This window comes from Triturus cristatus, chromosome 4_2, assembly GCF_964204655.1.
Source record: "Triturus cristatus chromosome 4_2, aTriCri1.1, whole genome shotgun sequence".
Lineage (NCBI taxonomy): Eukaryota > Metazoa > Chordata > Amphibia > Caudata > Salamandridae > Triturus > Triturus cristatus.
The window spans coordinates 839,750,008-839,775,835 of record NC_140586.1 but is presented as its reverse complement, the minus strand read 5'-3'; the positions used below and the strand labels follow the sequence as shown (position 1 = coordinate 839,775,835).

The 25,828-nt window shown below is 49.7% G+C and overlaps 1 protein-coding gene across 1 annotated transcript in view; it reads right to left on the bottom strand.

Annotated features, from left to right (window-relative positions):
* The window catches only part of LOC146835223 (E3 ubiquitin-protein ligase HECTD3-like), a 387,450-nt gene that overhangs the window by 311,313 nt on the left and 50,309 nt on the right, over window positions 1-25,828 (bottom strand). The window contains exons 2-3 of the mRNA XM_085602812.1: window positions 17,288-17,448; window positions 1,908-2,000 (exon numbers count right to left, since the gene is read on the bottom strand). Coding sequence (XP_085458938.1) covers window positions 1,908-2,000; window positions 17,288-17,448 — 254 coding nt within the window. The remainder of the gene's footprint in view (window positions 1-1,907; window positions 2,001-17,287; window positions 17,449-25,828) is intronic.

Here is a 25,828-nt window from a genome sequence, read left to right as displayed (position 1 = left end):
TTAACACTGCACCACAAGGCACTCGGGCGGCCTGGGTGCAGAGGTCAAAATTGGTGTTCGGCCCAATGCATTTCAATGGAGCCTGGGGGTCCTTGGAGACACGCTACTTGTAGGTAAGTGGAATGGTTGCAGGGGCCAAGCTTTGGCTGTTAGGACCAGCACAGGTTGGGGGGTGGGGGAGAACACAAAGCAGCACCAAACATACGCCAACAGCAGCTCAGGGGCGGCCAGGTGCAGGGTGCAAACACAACGTCGGGCACCCAATGCAATCCTATGGAGTTTCTTCTTTTTGGAAACAGGCTGCAGGCGTCAAAGAGGAGGGCCCAAGCAGAATACCAGTGACAGCACAGGTAAGTTGAAGTGGTGGGGGTCACAGGGGCACCACTGGTCGAGTTTACCAAAGCCTGGGCACTGCGGGTGAAGGGGTGCCTTTAGACGTCGGAAATCATCTTACTAGGCCAGTTGCAAGGGGAGGGCGGGGAGGGGACCATTCAGATTCACTCTGGAGGTGCAGTTGTGGGGGTCAGGAGAGGTCTGCCAATGCTGGATTTGGAGTCCTGTTCGCTGGGGAGACTTCACTGGGCAGTTGGGTCACTCAGACTCGGGCTGTGGATCCACCTGGATCCGGAGTATCGTTGTTGGTTTCTTCTGAACAGGTCTGCTGCCCACCGAAGATTGAAGTCTTTGTTGAAGGGTGTCAGAGGTTGCTGGCTGCAAGACAGGTCGGAGGTTCGTCAAAGCTGGAGACAGGCCGGTAGGGCTGGGGCCAAGGCAGTTGTCGTCTTTAGTCTTCTTTGCAGGGTTGTTTTCTTTCTTCGTAGGTCGTTGCGGATCTAGTTTTCAGGTCTGGGGGAGCCACCTAAATACTAGAGTTAGTGCAATTTAGGGGAGTAGTAGCTAGGGTCAATGGGCACCTTACCCGGGGTGACTATACCCTCTATAATGCCAGCCTCCTGTGGGAGGGGGGCATAGACCTAGCCCTGATTGGAGGGGGATCTCCCTATCTTCAAGATGGCGGGGACTGAAAGATGTGCTTCACCTCGGCTCCCCCAACTTAGGGGTGGAGTTGATAGAGGAGGGAACACCTCTGCCCAGGATGTGCATTGTTTCTGAGAGGAGGCGCTCTCTAACCACGGGTCCAGAAACATGTCTGGTGGTGGGTGGCTGCTTACTGCCGGTCACAGACCACACCAGTGTTGTTAGGTTTTTCAGGGGCCACCTCTGAGGTGCCCACTGAGTACATGGTACAATAAATGCCACACTGTCATCAGTGTGGAATTATTTTAAGGAGTAGTTTGTTTCCAAACGCTACTGTGTTCAGCGAAGCCATCAGGGTGCTTCAGAACTCGAGTTGTCGAGTTTCCAGCCCATGTACTCTCTATGGCTTCCCTGGCACTTACAATTTTAAGGAATGGACCCCAATATTGCAAGGGTATACCTGCTCCTTGAAGATATGCCCTTACCTGTGGTATGGTCCCACCATGCCTTAGAGATGTGATGTCTGCCAGAGGGGTGACTTACCTATGCTTTCAGTCAGTGCTGGATGGCATGGCACCCAGGCAGGGTACCATGTCAACTTTGTTATTTTCTCGTCCCTTACAGGGGCATGCAAGCTGCAAGGGGGGCAGAGGCATGGTCCCAGTGAGGGGGGTGAGAGGGGACCCTCTTCCGCTCCCAGGCCCTCGGTACACAGGGCACTATATACTAGGGACTTACAAGAGGCAGAAGTACCAACTGGGGATTTGTTTTTAGGAAAGAAGCACTGGCACAGGAGACCTGATTGGCAGGGACCCTGTGTACTAAAATTGAAACTACATCCAAACCAGGCAAAAAGCGGGAGGGTAACCATGCAAAAGAGGCACTCTCTCACAAAATATATACATACATACATATAAACACGCACATACCGGAGCTTCTTTACTGCATCCTTGTCTTGCTCCACGATCCGTGGCTTCCTTGCCAAGCGTAGGGAGTATGTTAAATCCACCACCTGCTTCCAGCTGAAACAGGTAAAGGATGAGAGGTTTTTATACAAAAATTAAGACATTACCAACAGCTTATGTGAGCTCTACGCTGATATTGGATAAATGGAGACTAGAGCTATGATCCGCAAACCCCAATGAACTATCAAGAAATGTTTTCTAGTCATCCGAGTAACACAAAATGAACCTGGACATCCTTCCCACTGCTCTTCAGTCTTGTAAAGAACAAGTTACTTGTGAGGCATCTTTTTGTCAACTGGGAAAAGGAAAAGGTTCTTATCCGTAATCAGTGTTTTTCAAGTGTTTAGGCTGTAGACTCACATGTATTGAATTAGCACTAGTTTGTCTAAGTTTAAAAGTTCTTGGGTGTTGCCCATGAGGGTGCAGAGCCCCTCATGACAGTCATCCTACAGACCCCTTGATTCTTATTGTATGGTTTATATAACTTTTTTCCGAGATTTATCAGTTAATAGATGCAGCACACCTATTCTCACACGCTAATAACCTAGGGAACAAGCATCACACAATACATTTGGATGTCTTCAGGCTGAATGACCCATAATTCTTAGTAATTCTATTTGACAGTTGTTATGCATCAATTTGTCTACCTGCAGGCGTACAAAATGCAACTTTAAGCAGGTGAAAGACCTAATTAGAATAGTATGGTGTACATATCCCCCATGGACCCGAACCGGTTTACCAGCCCAATCACATAGAGGGTCTCATGACGTTTAAGCAATGCTCAACTCTTGACGTTTCCAATGAGCTTAAACCGGCATAGGCATTTCCCCAAAATTGAACCCAATTACTATATACCACCTATTGCCATTGTTAATCTTTACTGGATGTCTACACAATGCCAGGTGATTTCGTCTAGCAACTTAATTGAAAAATGATAAACCAAGTTCTATTCCTAGCTTCTGAAACAAACAAACGGTGGGTGTTTGAACTAATGACCATCGCCATGTGATCTGAATTGTAAACATATGTAACATATTACATGCTCCCAACCTCCTCCATCCTCTCACTTCCCACCTCATCCTGATTTTTGCAAACGAGCCGTAGCTTGGCCTTAAACTTCCTACAGTGCTATGAACTGCACCTCAAGAAATGTGAGGGGAACTAACAACGGTGCTCCTTGTAAAGCGCTCCGCTGCTCACGGAGTCAGCTTTGGGTCACAATAAATAGTTGGTGTGAACTTATGTAGATATGCCCAGGAGAAAAATACAAAAACATCCTTAATAACTTACACAGAATGAAGATGTGTTAGTTGGTGATGCACATCACATGGGCAGATTAAACTTTACAAATAAAAAATCCCACAGCCAGCATAGTGTATTCTCTGCACAATATAAAACACCATTAATGCCTGGGTGATAATTTCAAGAGCTGTGGCATAATGCACTATAGGCAGCTAAGGAACTAAAGTGCATGCTTTACATCTTATTTACATTTCCAACTGTCACTTGATTACCATATTCAGACTATGTGATTGGGGCTGCCACCTTTCCACTACAAAAATAACTACCATGTGTTGTTGTTTTAAGAGTCTGCAAAGTCCCGGAAGTGATATTAAATAGAAGTGCAAATAAAAACGTATGTATTCTTTTATGAAACGACTTTCCTGTCTTTATTTTCAAATTATGAGTCAGAGATCATTAACACATCTCTACAAAACATGTAAAAGTATTTTCTATTTATATTTGCTGGTTGACGTATTTACAGATGGAGGCAATTTGTGTACTGCCTTGTCATCAAAATATCGGTGGTGTCGGTAGAAACCTGGTCAGGTGGCATCCCTATATGCGAGAGATCTTAGGAGTACCATAGACACAGAAATGGCCTCAAGAGACGTATTTAAGGTACTTTCATCAAGAGCATCTGACAATGAAGACAACGTTGGAGTAAAGACCTTCCATCACCCTTTAAGCTCCTCAATGGAATCACCTTGCGGTGCTCCAAATGACACGAAGCGGTTTAGTAAATACTGAAGGAACTTTCAGACATGTCTCTTTTACTGATAAGTTTACATCTAAACTTATTTGCCCTTAAGGCAGGGGCAAAATTATAAGGCAGTTTCTTTTTTCTCTAAATAACTGAAGCTAATATACATGTGCTCTACAGCGAAAATCTATCTACCTACAAACTATTTGTGGTGACTTTAGCCTGAAACCCTCAATACATGGCTCTACAGGCCCTATAGGGAGCATATGTTTATGAAGGAGCTATCCGACCTATGTTAAAGTTACTAAAATGCTAAGCAGGCAGCTTCTGACAAAATGTGACAGAGGCCTGCTGAAAGAACAAAAAGGAGTACTTTGTTGCCGCCGATTCCACAGTATGGCGGATTAATAAACCAATAGCCTTTTTGAGCCCAAAGTTCACCACAAGTTCACCACAAGTGTGATCTTTTGGTAATGCCAACATCAATAGAACACAACACTGGACTAACACTTAACTGCAGCGCCAGATAACAAGGGGAGCAGATACGTTTAAGGAGACTTCTTGAAGAGCAAGTGGTCTGATAATGCGATTATTCACACCAACAAAGCAAATAGGGGGCACGACTTCTTGTTTCTTGCTAATTTTTGGAATGAGACTGCAGGAAGCTGGCTTTTTTTTTTTTTTTTGAAAATTTGTTTTTATTGTTTTAAACCAGAACATACCTTGGCATATGACACAATAGGTAGAAAACATAGGTGGGGGATCGCCCCGCATCAGGGTCAATAACTACTACTTTATGGCATGCAATCAGGCTTATTTGTGAACACTGTCCCCAGCGGAGTCATCTACAGTCTCTTTGACAGTTCCAGTGCAGTCTCATCGAGAGTGACAGTGTTAACCATACCTCAGCCAGGGTCCGTGCCTGTGCGCGAGTGTTTCCCGCCCCATTCAGGTAATGAAGAACAGGCAAAATACCCTCAAGGTCCAAAGATTATACATAACAAAACCGTAACGATGGCAGCATAAACTGTACATACAGGCTCAGTACCCCCCCCAGCAGTCGGTAAACACCCACCCCTCCGCACCCCCCCCCCGGGGATCCCCCATGTGTGTGTGTGCCTCGGCTGTGAACAACGCCTTGCAAGTGTGGGTGTCGTGGCGCCAAGGGAGGGAGCAGTCAGGGGCGTATCATCTCGACAGGGGGGCATCCCCCGATCCACCCCCACCCACGTCAGCTCCGTCGGCCGCCTCCTGCAACTCCGCGCAACCCTCCGCGCCTAGGCGTCTGAGCTTCCCCAGCAGCTGCTTCCAGCGGTCTGCCATGGGTTCCCTCCGCAGGCCCAGCGTTTCCTCCCTCTGAATGGCGGTCCCCTCAGCCCCGGCCCATGCCTGAAATGAGGCACTCCAAGCCTGCATGCGCGGCGGGTCATGCGCTTTCCACCGCTTCGTAATGACGCGTGCCGCTACCACCAGCCCCAGGTCTATGAATCGAGACGTCACCTTATCCTTACGCGATCGCTTAAAGTGATGCAATATGTGTTCGGGCCAGTCGAATGGGATGCTGCGGCCCACACTCTCTAGCAGTAACCCACTGACCGATCTCCAGTAGGGACCCAGCCGCGAACAGCTCCACAGCATATGTAGGAAACCCGCCCCCGGCTCACTACATCTAGGGCACACTGCGTCAGTACGGTGAAAATACCTATTGATTAACTCCGGCGTGAGGTAAGCTCTGTGCACAATAAATAACTGGATTTGGCGGAACCGCAAGTTTCGGGGTATACGCACCGGGCCCTTGAGTATCCTTTCCCACTCCCTGTCCGTTAGCGGCCTTCCCAGGTCTAGATCCCACTTAGCACGGAGGCGGTCCAGACTGATGGACGACAGCTCCCTCAGCGAAGCTGCAAACCAGCGGATCAGGTGTCCTCCCCTCCCCATGACATGCAGGTATTGCACGGTCAGGTGCAGGGTGGGTTCCGAGGCCATATCTCCCCACTGGGCGGCCATGCTCGCTATCAGCGAGCGGTGCGTCAAGAACCCCCCCGGGCGGGAGCCCGTCCTCCGATACCAGGGTCTCGTATGGTATGAGCTCGCCCTCCCGGTACAAATCTCCCAACGTGCGCACATCAGCTCCCCACCAATCCGCCAGCATGGGGGCCGTGAGCACTCCTCCTCCACCAGGTGAGCCCTCCAGCGGTATTGCCGGCGCATACGGGACAATAGTACGCGTGAGGAACAAGGCCCTCCGGAAACACCTGTGCGCCACGTCCAGAAGGAGTGGCAGCGGGCGCGCGATCCTGTGAAGAGGATGGAAGGACCTGATTATTCGCTCCAGGGAGTAAGGCGCCAACCCCGAGGCCGTGTCATCCCTGCCCCTATCAGCTAGCCAGCGGGCCACCCATTGTAATTGAGCGGCCAGGTAGTAGTGCTCGAAGCAAGGGGCGGCTAGACCACCTCTATCTGTCGGTAGATACAACTTCGCGAGCGCCAGCCTGTGTCTGGCATTACCCCAGACAAAGTCCCGCAGCAGCTGATTAAGCTTACCAAAAAATACGGGGGAAATATACATCGGAGGTTGGCAAACTAGTACAGGAGGCGGGGGAGCATGACCATTTTGGCCAGCGCCACCCTGCCCGTGATCGTCAGTGGGAGTGCGCTCCAGAAGCGTACCTGCGACCTGAGCGCCGTGACCGCCCTCCCCAGGTTCCCATCGAAGAGGTCGGCCGGGCAGCGGTAAATTTGGATCCCCAGGTAGCGGAAGGTGTCTTCCTTCCATTGGACCAGCGTGCCATCCAGGCAGTATCTCGGATCGTCGATACCGGCGTTAAAGGCATACAGGCATGATTTGGCTGCGTTCACACGCAGCCCCGAGATGGCGGCAAACGTCCTCAGCAGCCGCGGTAGCTCTTCCGGCACACGCCCCACATCTTGCACGTAGACCAGCAGGTCATCAGCGTAGAGCGACACGTGGTGGACAGCGTCCCCCAGCTGTATACCATCTCCCAGGGTCGCCCGCACAGCCACAGCCAGAGGCTCAATTGCCAAGGCGAACAGGAGCGGGGAGAGCGGGCACCCCTGGCGGGTGCCTCGGCCCACCGGTATCGCCTCCGAGACGTGAGGGCCCAGACGGATACGGACCGTGGGTCGCCTGTATAACAGGTCGACCATCTTCAGGAATTCCCGGTCCAACCCATATCGCAGCAGCACCTCGGCTAAGTAACCCCACTCCAGACTATCAAATGCCTTCTTTAAGTCCAGGATGAGACACCCTGCCCTGGGCCACCTGTGCACTGCCTCAGTTGCTACCCTGAAGTATCGCCGAATGTTCAGGGACGTTGACCGTGCCGGGACAAAGCCATTCTGGTCGGTGTGCACCAGATGGGGGACCACCGGCGCCAGCCGCTCCGCCAGCACTTTGGCGAGGATTTTGTAATCCACATTCAGCATCGCTAAGGGACGGTAGGAGCCCAACTCTGTGTGGTCTCTGTCAGGCTTAGGCAGGGAGACCAGGAACGCCTCCCGCATAGAAGGGGGGAGCGACCCCACCTCAAGTGCTTTATTGTAGAGCTCTCTCAGCAGCGGCGCCAGGGACTCGCGATATGCTTTGTAATATTCCGCGGGCAGGCCATCCGGCCCCGGCGTCTTCCCAGATGCCATTGATTGAATTGCCTCCCCTATTTCCTCCAAAGAGAGAGACCCGGCAAGTTCCCCATTGAGCGCCGCCGTGACCTCAGGGAGCTGGACAGAGGCCAGAAAGTCCCCAAGAAGCTGCGGGGGGCCAGTGCCCCTCGCTTTGTACAGTTGCCTATAGTGGTCAGCAAAGGCCCGGTGTATTTCACGCTGTGTGTGGACTAGCGTGCCATCCTCGCTGCGGATCGTTCCTATAGGGGTACTTCGGTCCTCCTGCCGTATGAGCCTGGCCAGGAGGCGGCCCGCCCTGTCCGCCCTAGCGTGCGTCCTGGCTGTGTGCGCAGCGTAGTTGTGGCACCGGAGCCGCTCCAGGAGGTCCGCGTGCTTTTCCCGGAGGTCCGACAGGGTGTGTGAGCGGCGACCCCCTCCTTCCCCCTCCCTCTCATGCCGCAGGAGCTCATTCTCCAGGCTTGTCAGAGAGTCCGAGAGGCCCCTGCGTATGTTCCAGGTGGCCCCCAGGCAGTGGCCTCGAATGGTCGCCTTATGGGCCTCCCACTCCACCAGTGTATCACTCGCGGTCCCTTCGTTTGCTTCAAAGTATGCCAGAATGGCCGTGCCAAGGGAAGACCTAAATTCCGGGTCCTCAAGCGCGCTCGGCTGAAGCCGCCAAGTGGGCACCGGCTGCCGTTCCACCTCCCAGCTAAGCTGGAACCACAAGGGGTTATGATCGGAGTGCGTTCGGCCCAGATATTCAGAACGCGCTATAAGCGGGAGTAGCGACTGCGAGCCCACCAACCTATCCAGCCGGACGTGCAGATCGTGCACCGCCGAATAATAAGAATATATCCTGTCTCTCGGGTGGAGGGTGCGCCACAGGTCCTGTAGCGCCCAGTGCCCAAGCCAGTCTCCCAGCGCCCGAGCATTGGACTCCACCATCGCAGCGCGCAGAGGAGGGAAGGATCTGTCCAGCTGGACATCTAGCACCATATTAAAGTCCCCACCCAGCAGCCAGGGGAGCCCCGCATAAGGGTGCAGGATTTGTGTCAGGCGTTCCAGGAAGGTCGGCTGATCCACATTGGGTGCGTATATCGACCCCAGCAGGATCTCCTGCCCGTTCAGGTGTCCCCGCACCAGCGTGTACCTGCCCTCAATGTCCACCACCACCTTCTCGCACCGGAAGGGGACCCCCGCTCGCACCCATATCAACGTGCCGCGCGCCGAGTAAATGGTGCCATACGTGTGCCCTCTCCATCGCCTGGAAAGCCTACCCAGTTCTAGCTGTGACATATGCGTCTCCTGTAGGAGGGCGATCCCCACAGAGTGGCGTTGTAGGTAGGAGAAGATGGAGTAGCGCTTTGACGGCGTGTGCATGCCCCGTATATTCCAGGTCACAACATTAGTGTGCGTCATCGTGGAGGTAGGAAAGCCAGCCGGGCTGGAAGTAGAGCGTCCGCACCCGGGGAGGAGGGGGGAGGGGCCGGCCACACGACCCAGGGGAACATATAAATGCGCTGCCATGTGAACAGTGGAACTGCCGTGAACAGTAGAACAAAAGGGGCGTATTCCCAACGGGGCATCCGTCCAAACTGTGAAGAAACTAATTAACAATGCAATGTGTCAGTACAGTGTCTGATGGGGTACGCGTGGGAGTATCGACTAGTTGGCACAATTTCCCCCCACCCCAGTCACCTCTAAGTGGAGGAAAAAGCAGCAGCATATCTAGCATGAAACTGTCGCGCTGTCCGGGCTCGAGGGCTCGGTAGTAGGGACCCCCCACTGTAAAATCTAGCGGCACGCGCCACAGGTGAGTCGCCCTGCCCTGCCGGGCGCCCCCCACACTAAGCCTATGCCCTTCGTGGAAGAACCCCCTCTCCCTCAGGTCCCCGCCCCTCCTCTAGGTGCATAGTTGCATGACAATTGCGTGGGCATACCCACCCCACATGGCTCCCACCTCAGTGCGGTGCAGCAGTGTCCCATCACACAATCAAGTCAGCAGTCTGTGGGGTCACCACCGGCAGCACCAGTTCCTCCGAAATCACCGTGGACGGGGACGAGGCACCACTGGTCCCCAGAGCACTGCACGCTCCAGTCTCCATACAGTCTCCACCAGGTGGCGTCCCCAGAGTCGCCACCGCGTCAAGTGCCTCCTGTCTCTCCACTCTGATCCGCTCAGGGCTAGGCGCCACCAGCCCCATCCGCATCTGCTGTCGGGCTCCCCGCCTCCTGCGCCTCCTGGGTCCTCTCTCTGGGCGGCCGTCAGGCGCCGCACCCGTGGGTCTCTCCCCCGTCCATTGCCCCGTCTCCTCCAGCCAGTCCCAGACATCCGCCGGGGAGTCGAAGAAGCGGGTCCCCTCCTTTGCCACCACTCGCAGACGGGCCGGGAACAGCAGGGAGCAGGGCAGCGCCAGTTCCCGAAGTTGCCTCTTCACCGCCAGGTAGTTGCTCCTGCGCCGTTGCACCGCCGCGGTGTAGTCGGGGAAGAACATGACGCGACTACTGCCAACCGTCGGGTCCCCAGATTTGTGTGTTTCACTCAGGACCGCATCTCGGTCGCGATAGTTCAGGAGCCTGAAGAGGAACGGGCGGGGCCGGGCCCCTGGTTTGGGTTGCTGCGCCGGCACCCTGTGCGCTCGTTCTACCGCAAAGTGTTGGGAGAGTGCCCCTTGCGGCAAGAGGTCCTTCAGCCAGCGCTCTATATACTGCTCCGGGTTCCGTCCTTCCACGCCCTCTGGAAGTCCCACGACGCGTACATTATTGCGGCGGGAGCGCCCTTCTGCTTCACCGACCCGGTCTTCAAGTGCATTAACCCTGTCCAACACATCCTGCAGTGCAGCCCCATGGCTCTGGGTGATTGGCTGGAGCTCCCGAAGCGTCTGGCCCTGGACCGTGACCCTCTCAGCCAGCCTGCGGTGGTCCGCATGGAGTAGCGTGAAGTCGGAGGTGACCTTGTCAATCCTGACTTCTAAGGACTCTCTCGTCTGCTCCAAGCTGGCGCTGAGTTTCTCCACCGCCGCAAGCATGATGTCCATCTTGGTCGACAGGGCCGTCGATTGTGGCTCCACGTCCCCCCCTGGACGGGACTGCGTGGTGTCCAAGCTCCCTGTGCGTGACTGTCCCTGCTGCGTTTTGTCACGAAGCCGGCCAATCACGTATTGTTGAGCCGTCGGCATCCGCAGGTTGTTTCCCGGTGTCGCAAGCGCGGCTAGGTGGCCGCACCTCCGCTCCTATATGTTGCACTCCTCTACGCGGCCACCAGTGCGGGCAAGCAGCAGGCCCCAAAGTTCGCAGGGCTCCTGGGCCAGTGCGTCGTGCCCCTCTCCCCAGGTCAGCCCTCCACTGCGCTCCTTCCCAGAATGTGTCGGTCGGTGTGGCCCCCTGCGGCTCCCCTCACCGGCGCCGGCCGCGACCAGCCAGACCTCCACCCGTCACTCTCCAGCCGCTCCGGGTACGCCCGACCGGCGCCCGCCAAAGGCTCCCGCGTCTCCCTTCAGTGGCGCCTGCTTTGGTTAGGCTGGCACCTCCCCAATGTCGCCGGGTACACCCGACCGGTGCCCGCCGGCAGTCTGCTGGGCCCCTGGGCGCGTGGAGTGACACTGTTCCAGCACTCCGGCTACCGGGGGCGTCCGGGGGGACCCCCCACGCCAAGCGCGCCGCACTCAGCCGCCCAGAGGTTCTCCTGCCGCCCGGGCGCCGTGGCCACACTGTTGTTCTCCACGTTGGGCACCCTCTCCCAGGGGGCCGGTGCCGGTTCTCCCAAGATGGCGCCCCTCACAAGATGGCGCCCGCCACCGCCCGCACCAGTCCACAGGCCCCCGGCAGCAGGCGTCCCCCAGCCTCCGGGCCCTTCGGGCTGTCAAGGCGCTTCTTCACCCTGCCTCTGTATCCCTGAGTCGGCCGCTCCGCTCCACCTCTCCTGAAGCGCCCCTGCCCAGGCGCGAGCACAGGCCGTCACTCTCCCCGCAGCGGTGGCGCAGACCGGTCCGCAGGCTCCGCAGCCCCCAGCAACTCACTGTTCGCCGTAACGCCTCAGGACTTGTCACCTCCACGGGGCCCACGACTTCCCGGGGCCCCCAGCTCTCTGTCCGCCGTGTCCAGGCTGCAGGCCTTACTGCATGCGGGCCGCTCAAGCCAGGCGCGTCGCTCCCTCAGGGCTCAGCTCCGCCCGCCGCCGCCGCCGTCACCGGAGCCCTCGCTGGCCGCGACAGGCCACCGCAGCGCAGCCCAGTCCGCCGCCACCTCTCTTCCGCACTCCACTACAGCAGGTCCTCCTCCGCACCGCAGTCTCCAGTCGGGAGCCTCACCGCAACTGCACGGGGCCTTGCAGGTCACCCCGCTCTCCGTCCTCCGCTCGCCTGACTCGACTTCAAGCTGGCGGCCGCCGCTAGCAATCAGCTCCGCCGCGCGGGCCGCTTCACGGGTCGCGTGCAGGGGCGACCGCCCCGCGTCTTCCGGGCCTCAGGGATTGTCCCCGCCGTCGTCCCGCACCCAAACAGCGCTGTACGGGCCAGAGCTGCCCACTTCCCAGGAGAACTGACAGGATTAAACGGGGGTAACGGCCGGAGCCTCAACCACTGGCGTCCGCCATGCTCGCCAGTTGGCTACGCCCCCCCTGCAGGAAGCTGGCTTTTTATGTAATATATAAAATATCTATTTTTTAATGTGTAGGGAGTCCAGGTGGTCCCTTATGAGTGGACAGGGATTTGCTATACAATCCCGAAGTGCTCTATTAGGGGAGGGGTAGTGTGGTCGAGCAGCCTTAAGCTTAACGCAGAGGAGTGCAAGACAGCTGTAAATACACACAATGATCAATAAATGACAACACAACTCAAGAAGGAGATCCACACCAATTTCTAAAAATAGCATGTATCTTTATTTATGTTTAGGCATCAGAGAAAAATCGTTCAGGTAAGTAAGTTTTTAAATATAAATTATTTTCAATTCAAAAAGTGGACAAGTGCAATTTTTGAGTTCTGCAATGTCATCCTATCTAAGGAAGAACAAGTTCTGCAAACAGGTATAGTACAGCGACCTACAAGACCAATCTCCACGAGTTAAGGTGAGGGGTGGGCAAGGTCCAAGGCAGCACCAGCAGTACACCACCAGCTGCATGAGGGCGGCAGGGTGCAAAACAGAGTCAGGAGCCCAATGGTTTTCTATGGAGATCCGTCACTGCGAAAAGAGGCTGCGGGCTCTGGCTGGAAAGCCAGAAAGGCTGAACTAACAGGGAGGCTCAGGCCTTGCAATTGCTCGGGATTTAGGGAGACCCTTGGTCTTCTTCTCCACGGTCCGGAGGAGACCGATGCAGAGGTGGCTTTAGGCATTGGGTTTTCTTACTGAGAGCAGTCACAGTAGAGGGGGGACTACCTGCAGAGGGGCGAAACAACGTTGGACTCTTGCTCTGGAGTGCTGGGGAACTTGTTGACACCATTGGCTCACTTCAACTTCGGCCAGAGGCAATAGGTGCAGTAGTGACTTTGGGTGTCCGGTTTTGGCAGTTCCGGAGGCCTCAGAGTCTTCTCTTTCGCAGTTTCTTCAGAACAGGTCCGCCTTTCAAGGGAGGTCTTGAGTCTTTTTCGATGGCAGACATTCTTCCGGTTTCTAGAGTTAAAAGCTGAAGGACAAATCGACTTTGTCAAAGTTTTCATCTAAGGATGCAGACAAGCCATCAGGGCTGGTACCAGGTCGGCGACTTCTTCACTCGTCTCTGCTTCTCTTCAGTGTCCTCTTTCTTCTTAGGTTGTTAGGATCTTCCTCTCTGGTGTCAGTGACTCCCCTAAATACTGAATTTAGGGGCGTTAGGGGAGTGTAGGGTGGTAGCCAATGGGCTACTGACCTTTGGGGTCCCTAAGCCACCAAAATGACCACTTCCTGTGGGAAGTGAGCATAACCCCGTTCCAGAATTCCTAAGTATGCCATCACAAAGATGGATATTTCTAAAAACCATGTTAATTTTTTTAAATTATTTTTTGGAGTTTCATATAGCGCGAACTTGACCCGAAGGTATCGGGTATCAGAGCGCTTTACACGAGCACCAGTTGAGAAACATGAGGGCGCATACATTTTTGTTAGGCACAGGGAGATTAAGTGATTTGCCTAGAATCACAAGATGTTGTGGGTCCTGCAGAGACTCGAACCCGGATCCCCAGATTTGAGGTCGACCGCCCTAACCGTTGTGCCAACTCCACTCACCTCAGTGTAGCCCGAATTAAGAGTGATACTAGTCCGGAGGTGGCACGCCTAACTGACTAGCTAACTTTCCCCTATCCAGGTGCCAAGGGGGTCCTGGACAAAGAGGGCTGCTTCCTTTCCTGTGAGGGGATCCAGATTTGCATCACAAAAGGTGGCAGCTCTTTGAAGCATGCCGGCCTAGGAAGGCTCATCTGCAGGCCATCATGTGGGAGACTCTATTCCCGAAAATGTTTATGTTCTGGGCCTCTTGAGAGCAGAGGCTCTCACCCTGGAGGTCAGAACAGAGTCTCAGGTGGCAGACTGGCAGAAACCAGTCAAAGAGCACACAAGAGGCTGGTAGGTTTTCAGAGGGGACCTCTAAGGTGCTCTATGGGTGCATGTATTGGTAAATTCATCACCGGATTCAGTGTGGGTTTATCAATACGAGATGTTTGATACCAAAACATTTCTATTTTTCAGTGAAGCCATCATGTAGCTGGGGAGCTCATTTTCATCATTGTCCAGCACGTTTAAAAATGGCTTCCCTGTCCACTTGCACTGGCAGTAATAGGACTGACTGGCACAGGGGAAAAACTGCTCATGCAGGTATGCCCTCACATGTGATATTCAGCACTCCGCCTTTGGGCTGTCAGGCCTGCTGTAAGATGACTTGCAAATATGACATGCGGTGATAGGGGAAATGGCACACAGGGATGTGTGACGTGTCGTGTTTTCACTTTAGTCTGCACCAAGACACGCAGGCTGCAATGGCAGCCTTGCATGTGCTTGGTGAAGGGATCTCTTAGGGTAGCACAATGTGTGCTACTGCGCTTAGGAACCCTCTTTAGTGCCTTGGGCCCTAGGTACTAGGGATACCATTTACTAGGAGGCTTACAGAGGGTGCCTAAGGTTTTGCCAATTGGGGAAACAATTGTATAGTTTAATGGAAATAACACTGGCACTGGGGACCTGGTTAGCAGGTCCCCAGTACACTTCAGTCAACGTTGCAAGTCGAAACACTCGATTACCAGGTGGGACATCAACAAAAATATTAATTGGAGACATCTATTCCAAATGATAAACAATCATAATAAGCTAAGATAAATTCGGAGGTCAATCCATATTTTCACAATATCCAAAAACAAACCAGTTCACATCACATAGAAAAACAAAATAGAACTTTTTGAGGTCACTAAATGAAAGCACAAAAAAACAAGCATCCGCAAAGCAACAGGTCTCGCATTTACGAGAGTTTGAGCTATTGGCATTGTAAACGACAATGCCTTTTAGTTATGTTTTACAATGTCAATAGCTTAAACTCTCGCAAATGCGAGACCTATTGCAGAATTTACATCACGCACCTTTGACCTCCCGAAAAGGCATCACTGAGGTGCCCCCTTCTGGCGCCCAAGCCCCTGAAGAGCTCCCTGTGTTCTACGAGTTAAACAAGTCTGTAGTCATAACTGCGCATGGGAGACATTCTTGCCCCCCTGTAATAAGAGAAACTCATTAAAGAAAATAGTGCTTACAGACTAAAGAAGACCAACCGTGTAACAACCGAAGTAAAAAGGTCCAGTCCTCATGTGAGGTTACAAATGAAGCCATGGCGGTACTAAGATGGGACTAACAAGCCTATGAACGAATCAGAAGTCAGCATTTACAAACGACAATGACACAAGCCAATGATAAATATGGGCGGAGATTGGGCAGGGCTTCAAGTATATACTCCAATACAGCATGGCTCGCAGAGCAGCGCATGCGCTGACCAGGCTCACCCTAGAAAACATGTTCCGACCTCTTAATCTCGGTTTCAACTGTATGTCCTTCTTCCGACTTTCTATTTGTATTCAGATGGAACACTGGGCATGCTTGTGATCTCATGAGTCCACAAGTGTGTCGTCAAGTTGCATGACAAAACATAGTGGTCAGTTTGCGTGAGTAGCAAGTACAGAAAGTAAAGTTTTCTAAACTTTTATAAAGGTTGGTCTCCACTATTGGTTTTGCCAATGCTAGCACATTATTAAAAAGCATACAGCATTGCGAAAGCCAATTGCGACAGTTAACACAACGCAGGCAAGGAGCCGCAAAAGACAGGAGATGGCCATGGTGGTGGCAAGCTGGGGGATGCTGGGGAGTCGCTAGAAGCCGAGGTGGGGAATAATAATTCAAAAGCAGGCAAACATAAAGCAAGGTTGGGGGGGGGGGGCAACCTAAAGCAGTCAACAAGCAGCTGTTTTCAGCAAGGGGGGGTGGGTGGCGGAGAAATGGAATGGCAGAGGAACAATGGAATGTAAGAAAAAAAAGTGGAGTACGATTGGGGGGCAATAGACAGCAATACAGAAAATGGCGTATGGTGTGAAGGAGAAAGCAGCACACATGAGATAAGGGAAGAAAGCCAGGAAACAAATGTAGCCTCTGAAGTACTAAAAGGAAATAAAAAAAGGCAGTTCATTGAATGGAAGACGTGGAAGGAGGATAAAAGTTATCCAATTAAAACGATGGCAAAGAAGCCATGCTCAATGGGATGGACAAGCACAAGAGGGAGGAAAACCACTGAATAAAGAGGAAGTAAACGAGACTGACAAGCAATTCAACCAACAATATTCAATGGACTGACTTAAAGTCCATTGTGAGTACTTGCATTGTCCACAATTGGTCTTTAGACAACAGACAGCTAGCACACACCTAGCACGATAAAGCATGTAACAGAACAACAAGAAAACAAACCTGTGACTAAAAGAATTCAAGTCAGAAAGACAGAGATTAAGTTAGACTTCCATATTAGACGGCCACATTATACAGGCTAATGGAAGAATAAGGAACCATCAAACAGATACTTACATTCTGAAATTTGTGCTTGAGGCATGTTGAGGGGGACTTCTATTATATTCTTAGTAATCTGTGGAGTCCCCATTTGAAGCAAGAAGACTTTTACAGTCTTAGAATTACAGGGCCAAAATTTCTCTTCGTTGGGATACAAGAGTCTCTCTCTTGTACTCCACCCTAGAGATGGTGAGGGTCTAGAGATTCGTCAACTGAGACAGTTGGCTGTTGTGTATTACACATGTAGATGCATTCCAAATGGATAGTGTTTTTTTTTTTTACTTTCCTGCTGGCAACCCTGCTTAATGCGCTGATGTGATCACTACTGGCAGTCTTGGGTGGACTATCACATCACTTACAGTAGACCGGGATAATTTTCACTGAACATAATTAGCTCTTATTACAGAAATGGTTGGAGACCCCAGTCTAACTAGGCTTATATTGCAAAGATTTTATGTTATTAGTTCCAGATTGCCATAATATGTCATGGGTGTTTAAATAGTACAAAATCTTGCCATCAGCTGTCTAACACTTATGAGCCCCAGTCTGTTGGGGTACGAAGTGGGCTAGGGAACATGGAAAAAATATTCTCCCAGAGAGAAACAACTTTCCGCTCAATAGCAAACATTCACATATTATTCAAACATTGGCCTAGACAGGGAAAAACAGGTTTTCCTTCATAAACCAATATTAGGAGAGGAGTCAGTGTAGCTACGTTCCGAATAGATCAATCACCTACTTGCTGACCGGCTTGTAATCAATGCCGAAGAGAAGCTGCTGCCTCTGGATCCGGTCAGGGGAGTCCACGAGCACCAGTCGGTCCCCGCCCTCTGAATGCCTGCACAGGAGTATCCATCCTTCCTCCAGGTCGCAGCCAGTTGCAAACTCCTCCAATTGTTTCTGCAGACACAACACCCAAGAGGGATTAATGTGAGGACAGTGCACAGGCGCTTATTAAAGAAGAAAATAATTAAATGTCCTGGCTGCAGTAGTTCAGTACAACATCATTACTTATCCTGGGCAGTGCAAAGGACACAGCCTGTTTCACATAATGGATGCGCTTAAGTGGAGCCAATAGATGGACTTAAGACTGAGGTCAATTAAGGGTATGGACGGTATGATCCCAATCATTTTAATCTCTATTTTCAGTACCTCATGGTAACGCTGCTCCCCTGCCAGCATCTAGAGACAACAGGTGCTCAAAGACTGCATACTTTTACCAAAAATCTAACAGTAAGTGGGCAGGTTTAAATGGCTTTCATATTAAGAGAAAAGAGGTAACCCCTTCAAATAGTTAAAACATTTCAGGGCATAAATTTCATGTATGAAGCCACCCAAAACAGACTCACGTCTATGCTCTCTGCATAAGAGCAGCAATCTACATTCATGCAGCCAATGTGTCCAGGTTGATTTAGATATGTCAAACTGACCAAAATTCAAAGACATCACTATCGTCACCATCCCTGCCACGTGTTAAAGATTGAGGGCCGCTAAATACACGAGAGTGAGAGCATATGCACACTTGACTAGGGGCATTCCATCCCCATTCAACAGAGCCATAATATGATATACAAAAAGCAAAGACAGGACAGAAAGAACAACTATAAAATACCTGATGGTTGACAATTAGGAGTAAACGGCGGTAGGAGCTGCTACCCTCTCTAGCCAACCTCTCGCACTGCCTTTGCTACCTCTCATCACAGTGGAGAAGAAGGCGGTGAGATCAATAGAAACCAGACAGTTCTAAGATCCTAGTTTGTAGTTGCCAATTGCTGGCCCTTCAGCAGCGAATAAGAGACAATTGAGGGAATAAGGGTGGGACAGAGTCAAACGTGATGTAATCAGGACCAAAGGTAACATAATGTATCATCATCATCAAAAAATACTTTAGTTGGTTGCCATAACCATCACAGTGTACAATAAAACAGAGTAGAACATTAAAATCGGTTAATATAAACATGAAAAATACATTCTTAAACGTTTGTTTCTCATTTCATTAATCATCACGCGAAACTTCTGAGAGAACAATCACAAAATAGCACAGAATGGGAAATTACTACATCCACTGCATACGTACAAAATGATCTTCGGGAAATATAAAAGCGATTAACGTACTAATTAAAAATGTGGCACGTCAAATTAGAGTACAGTAAAGGATTCATAAAGTGCTGAAATATCAAGAGATCGGCAGGTCCCAAAGAGCCCAAATGGAGTCGACAATATGACAACACAGTACACAAATTGATAAAAGGAAGGTACCTACGAAATTTGTTAAAACCTAATTTAATACATTTAAAAAGATCTTGACAGTCAGTGCAAGCTAGTTGTTCAAATAGGCCAACTGGGTCAGAAAGGTTATCACCACTGTAACATGTATTTGGGACAGGCTGCTATTCGCAGGTGTGGCAAAGAGATTCCCGATTAGGTAAGTTGGCTTGATCTTTTAGGTAGGACTAATTAAAAATATAAAATATAGCTAGGTCAGGAAATTCGCTCGCTAGAACCAAATGTTTAACAAGAAGCAGCGGACAGTGAATACAATTAGACAATTAGTATCACTTTTAAAAATTCACTGGGCAGTTGAATAATGGATGATCCCCAAGTACAGGTGCACCGAGCGTATCCGCGGTCAGCGTGATAAACAATACCCTAAACCCCTGGTTTCAGGGGCCAGATTGCAGGCTGGGCACATGTCGGAGGCCTTGCTGCCGAACACCTTCAAGGGCAGGCCGCCTAAACAAATGTCACGTATAAGCTTTTGCCGAGGGGTGGTGTTATGGTGTCCATGAATATTTCAAAGCGCGGGCTTGTTTTGAAGTCAATAAAAACTGTTTGGTTAGCTACCCATAGGTCCCCCTGATAGCTTGTTGATCAGACACATAGGCCCAGTATGTTGATTTCAAGAGAGCTATCTCTGACTTGTATATTTTCGCAGGATTCTCCCATAGTTTGAGTAATCCTACTTTCTTAAACCCGCTAAAGACAAACCGCAAATCAAGGAACCTTCATAGCACTGCCTATTTTCATCAGGTCCCCTAAGGAGTTCCTATACTCTAGTAGCTCAGGGGCTGACCAGACTCGAATCCAGTAAGTTAGTGGTTTCAAATGTGCCACATCCGAAATACGTTTTATACCTGAATCAAGGAACGGGGGGATAAAATGAATGCTGCTCGGGACCGAGATTAGTAATCTTATCAAATTATTCTCGGTTACAGCCAGTTTCTGGGTATCAGAATAACCCCAAACTTCGGCTCCAAAAAGTGCTGCACTTGGAACTTTAGCTAGGAATGCCTAAAAGGATGGTGAAATTGAACAGGAATATGTACTCTTGTGAAGTCGAAGACGGGCGTTAGCTCTATGGGCTGTTAGGAGGGAACGTGTGTGGCTTTGGGATTCCCATTTGATTTTATCAGACACTCCCAAATAAATCAAAGCAGAAAACCCCATCAAGGGGTTCACTGGCAACCTTTACAGAGCTACTTCTAGTTGTACCTTGACCAAAAACCATGTATTTTGTTTTTAACGCATTTAATTCAAGACCCCTTGCCGTGCTGAACTCAAGAAACTTATCAATCAGGTTTTGAAGACCCATAAGGGTTTTTGAGATGAAAAGCGAATTGTCTGCAAAAAGATATAGGGTGTTTTTCCTCATCTAAGATGGGAGAATCATTGCCCTTCTTAAAAACTGCAATTATGTCCGCCTCCTGCCAGGTGGTTGGGATTTCTCCCCCAGCAGGTATTTCACAGGAGACTAACATTGCTAGCCCATATCTGTGGTTCAGATTTTTACAAGTAACCCAGTATTTAATCTGGTCCGGGAGCATTTGCTGACTTGAGTCTATTAATAGCAGAGAGGGAGTCTTCTAAACAAACAAAAAAAAAAAAAGATGCCTCAGTATTCTTCCAATGGGCTGGATTCAGTGCATCTTCAGCAGGGCCTCTAGGTTTCAAGCAGGGAGGTTTGGTATTTGAGGTTTCATGGGCATACAATACGGAGAAGTGGTCTATCCACTTCTCGGGCTGAATATGATAGCGATGGATATTCATGATGCTTATGCTCCCATGTGAAATAATGTGCCCGAAGATCTGAAGTCATTTATTTTAATAGCCTGTAACAGATGCTGCCAGTTTATTTCCTTCCAGTCATGCTTGGCTTTAGCAAGTGCAGTTTTATACTTCGATTGTGTTTCAATGACGTCTGCGCCCTTTAAAGCCTATTTCAGAATTGCTTTGGTCCATCTGCACTCTGTATTATACCATTTGGGGTCTCTCGCATAAGTTACATGTATGTGATCATTTTTTTTTCTTTCATATATTGGTTTCTTTTTTATTAAAAAGAGTTTCATGAATATCTAAAATTGCCACCGCAGAGACAGACGTTTCCTCATAATCAGACAGGAAAAGCACAAACCGCTAACAGATCTCTGCTTTTAACCTTTGATTTGGCAATTCTTGAGGCCGGGAGACTCACCTATAGTTGTTGGCTTAAAAAGGCACTGGGACCAGAGTATGGCAAGTGGCTGAGGCTCTGTTGAGGGCGTCCCCAGTTAGGGATGGTTATTACCAAAACCCGAGCGAGTTGCAGCCTTCATATCTTTAAGCAATGGCCAAAGCCTTACATCAAGTAAAATATAATCAATAACATTTGAATAGGAACTCCTATTGAAAGAAAATGATCTTTCCTGGTCAGAGCAGGTTCACCTATTACATGTTCTGAGACCCCGACTCACCACTATAGTTGCAAGTTGAAGGGCTGCATCGGAAAAGTGGTGTTGGGGTTTACCAGAAAGACAATATCCCATTGCTCATCTTGCTCAATTAACGCATCGATAGACGAAGAAGGCTCGAAAGATTATGTTAAAATCTCGGCCTACTATTACTTTTACGAAGGGTGGGCGTAGTTGGCGGAGTACCACTACACGGAATTCTGCGGAATTGAACAAAAACTCCGTGAACTCCACTCCGCAACTCCGTTCAGTCTCATCCCAATTAATAAAACAGAAACCTCACATAGCTTTGATAAAACAACAAGTAACTATCTTTACATGCAAAAATGCATATATTCATCTCACAAAAGTGAAAATGAAAATACAGCAAGCAGTGAGAAAGGTGATGATGATTTTGGGGTACTGCCTAACCTAGGGAGAGAACCAAGCAGATGCCTTGAAAAAAAGAGCACATCATGATGAACGATTTGGTGGTGGTCCCATCCTCCTAGGACCACCCCAAGCAGAGTTATGGGTAGAAATACAATCCTAACCAAAGGCCCTGCAAAGCATTATGGGATGAGATTCTAGAGTGCAGTGAATATTATAGTATCCAATATCAAAACATTCTTCAAGGGGCAGGCTCTGGGCTCAGTTGAGAGCTAATACTATACTATTCACTGCACTCTAGAATATCGCCCCATAATGCTTTACTGGGCCTTTGGTTGGCATTTTATTTTTGCGCATAACTTTGCTTGGGGTGGTCCTAGGAGGATGGGATCATGTATCAGTTGTGGTTCATGTTCTTTAGCCCATAGCTCATTAGGAACCATATTAGTGAAAATGAGATTGGGAGCCTCTGCAGCCATTTGTACCTCAAGGCTCATTATTACCATCGGAGAACAGTCAATCAATATCTGACAAACCAGAGAGGGGAACAAATCAATTACAAATGGGCAGCGGGGTCAAAAGAGACAGTGAAACAAGGACGTCAACGCTAAAACTAGATGAACTTGCTGCCAAGGGAGGGTGTGGACGGTAGAAAAACCCCAGTGTGAAAGCACAGACGCTGTTCCTATTGTGTAAAACAGGGTTAATCCGCTTTATGAGAGATCTCACCAAACCTGGGTTTCTAAAGGTGACCACACTAAAGTCTCATGGTGGGGTTTGTGGGAGCAGGGCGAAGCCAATCCACTCAGCTGGCCATTATGATGTTGGCTATTAGGTCTTTTAACCAGTTTGAAGCTGCCCCAGTCCTCTAAGGTGCCATCATCCAGGAGGGAAACACCCACCAGGATGATGACATACAGTGTGCAGTCAGGGGGTGATGTAAATGCTTAGGTTGGCCCCCGTATGAGAAATCTTTAATCCTGATACGGTGGCCAGGATCAGAATGTGGGAAGACAGCATGCACCCTAGAATGAGCTGCGCTAGCAAGGCAAATATTGGTAGTAGTAGCTGGGGGGCCTGGCTCAAACTCTGGCTTTGATGGCATTGGCAGATTCTTTGAAGAGAAGGATGTTGGCCTAGGAGCAGGGATTGGCAACTCAGGATTCTGCTTAGAGGGAGGGGCATTGATCTTAGACAGCTCAGCATCAGTGGACACCAGGCGATTGTAAATAGGTTCCAGTTTGCTCACCTCAGCTTCAATAAGGCTATTGCACAGGTCTCCAACGAACTCCAAAACTAAATCCTTCAGTGCAGCCTTAAGCTCAGCATCCAAAATCCCCCCTTCAGTAGAGCCTACAAGCAGTTTCTTAGGCCTGGAGGGTGGCACAGTCCTCTTCCTTTTCACGATGGGACCCCTAGATTCCTCACTACAGGTCTGCGACTGCAACCGGAGGCTACCAGCGTCCTCTATCAGCTCTGCACTTGAAATGAGCGCTGATAGAGTAGTAGCACACTGTGCAGAGCCCTGGCAGGCTGTGAAGGTGGTATTAGCAGTAGAGAGACGCAAAGTGAAGTCCGGAGTAGTGATTAATTTGAGCCGGCGATTTCCAGTGCTCTGCACTTAATTCTCAACACCGGTGCTTGTTACAGTTTCACAAGGTGGAGCTGTCTGGCAAATTTAGAGATGACCACAACAACAGTCAATTGTTAAATATACATTAAACATTACTATTGTTGCGGGGATTCTGCTCATGCACAGAACTATGTGCAGGAAACCAGGACCTCAGTGAATTGTGTTGTACCAAAAAAACTCACCTTAGTACCCAGAACCCCTATCTGACTAGCATCAGTGTCTCATTTGTTCTCCGTACTACAGCGAAGCTACCAATGATTAGACAACCCAGAACTAGCGACTTCGGTTACTCTCAGGAATGGCGGGAAACAAAAACACCTTTTCGTTTTTATTCTCATATCAGTCCACAACGTGAGTAATCAGAGACACGGAAAAGTTTAAAATGTTTATTTTTAACTACGTGCTCTAAGATGTAGTATTTTGGCCAACATAAGCAAACAAATGATTAGAAATAAAACCATCAGCATTGTTACAATTCCATAAAACACAAAGAGAGAAATCATATTATAATGATAGTGGAAACAGGTTCTATAGCACCTTGTCTACCACCCTTCCCTGGTTATAAGCTAGTTTTATAATAGAAGGTCTCTAGGTTTGAATGGGAAACCCCATACCTCCAAGATCAGCTTAGGTGAATCACATCACAGGATCAGCACTGCTCTCTGTGTCTGGAAAGGTTGTCTCCAGAAGTGCCAGCATCATGCATGCAATGCAATATTAAAGGCACCCGAGTTTCAGATATTTGCAGCTGTGTGCTTGTTGTGTCTAGAGCGTGGGCCGATCAACCTGAATTCAACAGCATACATTGTTATTTGACCTTGACGGCTTCTGCACACAGTGTTCAGACTAAGGTCGCGGTGTAAGTCTAGGGATGTGAAAAACAGACCGTTCTCATGTGAAGAAAAAGCAAGCAAGCAGTTTTACTTATAACAGTTGCATGTAGTGTTGTGTGCAAAAGCGGCAAAGTGGCAAGATGGTGTTTTACTTCCAAAACGCTTATGCTAACATAGCAATGTGTGTAGGCAAACCCTGTCCTCACTACACTATTACCTGCCATCCAAGCCATTCTTATAGCTTTGGGGGCCTGAAATAGCCTGAATTGTCATTCTTGTAGGAGTGCGATGGTTAGTAGTTGTGTTGGCACCATCACTGGCAGTATAGCAAGGGCTATGCGCGGTGCAAGCTGCAGTGGCCTCCTGACGAGAGCCCTGGCATTTATTTTTTATTTTATTTTTTCTACAAATTAAGCACTGGTACGGCGGCAAGTAAGGCGAAACGCAAGGCAGGGAAGACAGTGGGGGAGGGGGCAAATGGAGCAACAGACAGCGCTCCACCAGTTCAATTTCTTTGCCAATTATACTGCTGGTTCTCAGTAGAAATCCCTCAATGGTGACTGCAGGGGTTGTTTTAGGACTGCCCCCCGGAAGCTTCAATTTTCCCACTGGGACAACGCTGGTGGGCAAACCGCAGGAATAAAAAAGTGCAATGATAACAATACCTGCCTTGTGCCAGATGAAAGAGACGTGCCCCAGCCCAGCCTCTTCCGGGCTGTGATTGGCGCACACGGGCCCGGCTTGGCCAGGGATGGAAGCAATATATTTATAGCGCCCGACTAGCACAGAGATCAGCTCCCACCTCCTGCGTCCCTTCAGACACTCTGGGGCTTGTAGCTCTGCCCCAAAACGGTGACACCAGCACCGATAAGGCAGATGCATCTTCTGCTACCCATGGAAATATGGTGAATATGTTCATGCCTAACTGTTAAGACGTTTGATTCAGAAGAAAAGTTTTATGTTGTGATAGCTTGAGAATAAATAAATGGATACAGAGTTATACTTACTGGGAGAGGTACACTGGAATAGTTGCACTGGGAGATAATCAAGATGAGGGATGAGAAAGAACAGCATTCCTTTACAGATCAAATGTGTTTTCATGTGTGCACTGGTGTGGCTGTGGCCTAACCTGTACCATTAATTTACCGACCTATTTGGGCAAAACAAACCTTAAAATCTGGAAAAAAAACAAAGAAGACGAGGACAGTGCAGTTACATGTCAAAATTAGGAATATATTATACATTTTAGAATAAAAATAAATACAAAAAAAAGATCACTGCTATTAATCTTCAGGCCTTTAGGTGCTAACAACATGCTTGGAGGCGCAGGGATTGGATGACGCTCCCAAGGCAGACAGCTGGGATGGAAAAGTCCAATGCATGGTGACAGACATGTACTCCTGCTCCGAGTGCCTCAGGCTCATGGAGATCTGAACCCCTTGACCAGAATTTTGATCATGGGCAAACACAGAAAATGTATGTGACCATAACCAAGGCCTGTCCGATGGTAGACCGGGAGAGGTGCACCAAGCTCTACCCTAGGTAATGGTAGAAGGCTACTACCTTTACTAGGAGATAAGTGGCTCAAGTACAGTGGGGGTAGCATAAACATTCTGTGCTTAGTAGAGATAAGTAGTGCGAACAGGTCTTTTTACCTGTATGCCTAAAGTAGTTCTTACTGGCCCACCCATGTAATGCTCCATTACTGTATACTTAAC